The sequence below is a fragment of the Asparagus officinalis genome, chromosome 6 (assembly GCF_001876935.1).
Source record: "Asparagus officinalis chromosome 6, Aspof.V1, whole genome shotgun sequence".
NCBI lineage: Eukaryota > Viridiplantae > Streptophyta > Magnoliopsida > Asparagales > Asparagaceae > Asparagus > Asparagus officinalis.
The window spans coordinates 54,957,192-54,962,588 of NC_033799.1; the positions used below are offsets into that span (position 1 = coordinate 54,957,192).

The window sequence follows — 5,397 nt, forward strand, 5'->3', positions numbered from 1 at the left end:
TCGTTTTTGGGTGTTCATCAACCCCCCTCAGGCGAGTGACATCGCCCCCAGCCCTTCACCCACGTTTTTATGGGTTTTCTAATGATTTTTAATAAGTTTCTTGAGCCTAAATCATTATTTTGTGTAGATAGATGGATCTTTATGATATGAGATGTAAGAATCAAGTATTTTAGTTTTCAAATGCTCACCAACGATTTTGGTTAAAGAGATCTGATCTGAAATTTATATTTTTTTTTGAAATCTGAGTTTTGATGCAAGTTTACTGTTTTCACAACGCTTCGATACACATAAACATGTCTAGGGATTAAATGGTAGATCTTATAGAATAGTTTTTTTTTGTTGTCTTCTATGGTTTATGAATTATTTAACATTGTTTAAATTATGTTTATACATCACTTGTACATGTTTAGGATTTAATTATTTGAGTCATTGCATCAGTACGTGAAATAGACAGAGAACCTATAAATAACTCTCTGCCTATTTCGCGGTCGACCGCGGTGGACGCGGCGGTCGACCGCTTGGTGTGCAGCAGGGCAGAGGTTGTCTGCCTTATGTGCGGTCGACCGCGAGGCATTTTTGTTGAGCAGTCAGTGGGGGTGCCCTCTGCGGTCGCCCGCCGCACTGTTTGTGCATGTTTTAATTTTGGTGCATACTTTTGTGTGTTCGAGGAGTTGCCTCGATTATTTAATGTTAGATTTTAGTGATTTATTATTTATCTGTACATGTGAGTTGACTTTTGACACAAGCACCGATCCGCACAACGAGGCACGTGTGACATGAGATTATGTGTATCTTTTGTGTATATATATATTCGACACTTACACTTTGTATAATTTTACAGTTAGTCCTCGTGTTGGACACTCATTCCAGTTAGTCCTCGTGTTGGACACTCATTCCATTCAGTCCTCGTGTTGGACACTCATTCTACTCAGTCCTCGTGTTAGACATGCATTGGTTATATTTAGTCCATGCGTTGGACATTGGTTATATTCAGTCCATACGTTGGACATTGGTGAGATTTAGTCCATGCGTTGGACATTGGTTATATTCAGTCCATACGTTGGACATTGGTGAGATTTAGTCCATGCGTTGGACATTGGTTATATTCAGTCCATACGTTGGACATTGGTGAGATTTAGTCCATGCGTTGGACATTGGTTATATTCAGTCCATACGTTGGACATTGGTGAGATTTAGTCCATGCGTTGGACATTGGTTATATTCAGTCCATACGTTGGACATTGGTGAGATTTAGTCCATGCGTTGGACATTGGTTATATTCAGTCCATGCGTTGGACATTGGTTAGATTTAGTCCATGCGTTGGACATTGGTTATATTCAGTCCATGCGTTGGACACTCGTTACTTTCAGTCCATGGGTTGGACGTTTAATTTATATAGTCTATGTTTTGGACACTTAATCATTTTCGGACATGACACTCATGTGAGTTTGCATGACACTTGTGGTGGCCTTGTCATGATTTCATTTATCGGTAGAGACGGGTTTGTATTTGTTTTATTTATTGTTTCTTGTATTAGACCTCAGGTTTAGTATTTAGGGATTTACAAATTTGAGATACAAGGTATATACATGAGGGTTTCCTTGTTTGGATTATTTCGCTCGACGTACCTACGCTCGTGTTGTAATTTCCTAAATACCAAAACCCATTGTTGCTAGGACAAATGATTTTATATTATTATGTATTAACTGTATTTTCATATACAACAAGCCCTATCCCTTGGGGTTGGTTGTGATGTTGCTCGCTAGCGCTTTGACGCTCGTTGTCCCTCCCCCTTTCAGGTAACGAGCCAGGAGCCCGGAGAATCGCAGGATGAGGGTGACTTTTACTAGTGCCTATTTATCCTCTTATTAGATGTATTTTATTTTGTACTCCACTTGAGACATTTTTAGACTTAAGAGGTTTATGTTCTAGAGTTGTAAAGGCTGTGTGCCTTATTTCCTGTATCAGATATTATGTACTTTAAGACATGTTGAGATCTCCAGATTGTTATTAATCATTTCAGACTTTGACTATGTATTCCAGTTTATTTGGTTGAGGAGATGTGTTAATTTGATGTTCTATCATTTCATTAAGTATTTGTTGTAGAACCTTTTACTTGCTTTGTACCTACACCTATTGTTGATTCCTCTAGAGAGATAGTAATTGTGATGGTGAAACATGCTATTGCACGGTGTGGTGCATGGCAGGTTTGACATTCCTGGTTTCACCTCGGACTGCAGCCTTGTGTGAACCCAGGGGCGTCACAATTGATCCCTCCCACTGATTAAGTCATTCTCAAGAAATTTTACATTTCTTGATTCCACAATTCTAGTCTGCAGAGATGGAAAATAAAACCTATATCATTTGATCCTTTCGACATATCCAATGAACTACCCACTTATGATCCTTGGATCCAATTTCTTCTCTTGTGGATTGTAAACTCTTATTTTAGATGGGCATCCCTAAATGCGTATATGTCGTAAACTCGGTTTCCAACCTTTTAATAATTTAAATGGCATTTTTGGAACAAACTTGGTTGGAACCCGGTTTAATATATACACAACCATCTTAAGAGCTTCAGTCCACAAGGACTTAGGAAGTTTGGAGCTACTTAGCATGCTCAGCACCATGTCCAATATTGTTAGGTTTCTTCTTTCTACCACATCATTCTAGTTAGGAGATCCAGGCCTAGTGTATTGAGCAACTATCTCATTTTCTTGAAGATACCTTGTAAACGGACCCAGTGCTTGTCCATCCCTAGTATATCTACCATAATATTATCCACCTCTATCAGACCTTATGATCTTAATTTGCTTTCCGCATTGTTTCTCTACTTCAGTTTTGAATATTTTGAAAGCATCTAGCGCTTCGTTCTTGTTATGAAACAAGTAGAGATACATATATCGTGAGTAATCATCTACGAATGAGATGAAATATTTCTGACCATACAAGTCCATATCTGGACTATAAATATTTGTATGTATGATTTCTAATATGTTCGAGCTCCTCTTGGCAACTTTCTTTGATTTATTGGTATGCTTTCCCTTTATGCAGTCCACACAAGTTTCAAAGTCGGCAAAAACTAGAGTAATAAGCACTCCATCATTCACCAATCTTTTAATCCTTACAATGGAGATAAGTCCTAATCTTCGGTGCCAGAACATAGAGGAAGATTCATTCATAACACATCGCTTTGTACCAGTATGAACATGAGTTGCATAATAACAGGCATTGTTTTGCAAATTAAAATGGAAAAGACCATTAGACAATGTTCCATTTCTAATACAATCAGACTGATAATTTAAATTTAAAGGTTCGCCTGAAAATAGAAAGGAATATCCAAAAGGTACAAGTCTTGAAACTAAAATCAATTTTCTAGAGAAATTAGGAATATAAAATGTCTTTTCCAATTTTTAAAAAAAAATCCAGTACTAAGAACTAAATTGCAATCTCCAACAGCTTCCACACGTGAACGCATCTTGTTTCCAGATAAGATGTATTGCTCACTTTCCGTTGGCTTTCTTGGGTTTTGCAAATCCTACAACTCATTTATAATATGGATAGTACAACCAGACTCAATTCACCATGTGTCATGAGAAACTTCAGCCATATTAGATTCAAAACAAACTAGTGAGATTGGATTACCTTTCTTTTCAAGCCATTTCTTGAATTTGACAAAATCCTTCTTCATGTTAGCTTGGGCAAGTATTTTGACCCTTTCCCTTCGATTTAGCTTGAATTTTCTTCTTTCTTTGAACAGCTAGATGTGCACTCTGTGAACTCTCTCCCTGTTCCATAAACAGCCTCCCTTCCTCTTGAACACACATGGTCATTAATTCATTTATTGACCATTTTTCTTTGTGTGTGTTATAAGAGATCATAAAAGGTCTGTATGGATGTGGAAGAGTGTTCAAAATATAGTGCACAAGGAAAGAATCAGACATCTCAACCTCAAGTTTATTTAGATGAGCTGCAATGTCCCTCGCCTTCAAGATGTGCTCACGCGCACCTTGGACACCTATGAGCTTTGTGGATGAAAACTTCATAATCAGGGTGCTGGCGAGTGCCTTGTATGAAGTTTCAAATTGTTCATCAATAGCCTTCAGCAGAGCACGAACATTATGATGTTGTTCAATAGAACCACAAATGCTAGCAGAAATTTTGGTCTTTATGACCATCATACTTCGTTGATTGGATCGGTCCCAACGTTCATAAAGAGAAATTTCATCTCCAATGCTGGCTTCAGTGACTTTAGGTAGTTCATCTTTCAGGATAGCATAGTCGATGTCCATCCACCTTAAATGTAGGAGAATTCTCTCCTTCCAAATCTTATAGTTTTCACCTCTTAATTCGGGAATTTCACAAGTTGCATCAGAGAAACTAGCAGTTTGAATAGCTACATAATTAAACATACAAGCTTATCTATCAATAAATTGAGACTAACAAATAAAATATATGTTTTACGAAAGTAAAGCATATCTTAAATGACATAAATTAAATGGCATAAAAATGACCTGTAGGCCAAATTTTTTATTCAAACAGATTAGTTTTAAACTTTATGATAAAACTATCAAATCATATTCCAATTCCTAATACCTTTGGGCAAATCAGGATAAATAATTTGATATTATATCCTAATTAATTATTCAAATATAATAAAAGTTCATGTGGAACAAATTTATTATATTGAACATCATTAATATCACAGTCACTGTCTTATACCAAATGTGATCCAAAAACTTATATAATAATTATAATTTTTTTGTTGAGTAATTAGAGTTTCTATGGCTAATCCCTAATTAAAAAAAATATTACATGGATCACTAAACATTTTAAAATTTATCCACGCACAATTTAAAATGTGCATAAAGATAATCCCCATAAATCTAGGTATTAAAGTGTAACAGAACAAAAAATTCAAAATGAACACTGATAATTATAAATCATAATGAAACTATAATTAAGATTTTTTTTAAATATCCCAAAAACTACATGTTGTTTGGGGTTGTCTTCAACCTTGAGCCGGGTTGTTCCAACCTATTTTTTGTGATGCCCTTGTTTTCACACGTGGTTGTAGTCCAAGATGAACCCAGAGATGTCAAACCTATCATGCACACACATTGTGCAATAACAAGTTTTACCAATCACAACAATATCCTCTAGTGGAATCAAAATAAAGTGCATGTACAAAACAGGTAAAAGAAAGGAAATAACTACAATAGACATGATATAGAAAGAAGTATCTCATAAATAAATCATGTCTCAAATGATATAGAAAGAAGTATCTCATAAATAAATCATGTCTCAATGAACAACCTGGAATACATCTGATATCCAAAATGAATAAATATGTCTCGACAAGAAACAACTAAAAATTACACTAAGGCACACTACCT

General features: G+C 35.9%; 1 protein-coding gene across 1 annotated transcript; it reads right to left on the reverse strand.

The window, feature by feature from the left end:
- Nucleotides 3,694–4,293, reverse strand: LOC109846207. Its single transcript, XM_020415430.1, has one exon. The coding sequence runs from the start codon at nucleotides 4,291–4,293 to the stop codon at nucleotides 3,694–3,696; it is 600 nt and encodes a 199-aa protein (XP_020271019.1).

Coding starts and splice junctions, on each gene's coding strand:
- LOC109846207 (XM_020415430.1), bottom strand. CDS start 4,293: ATGGACATCGACTATGCTATCCTGAAAGATGAACTACCTAAAGTCACT.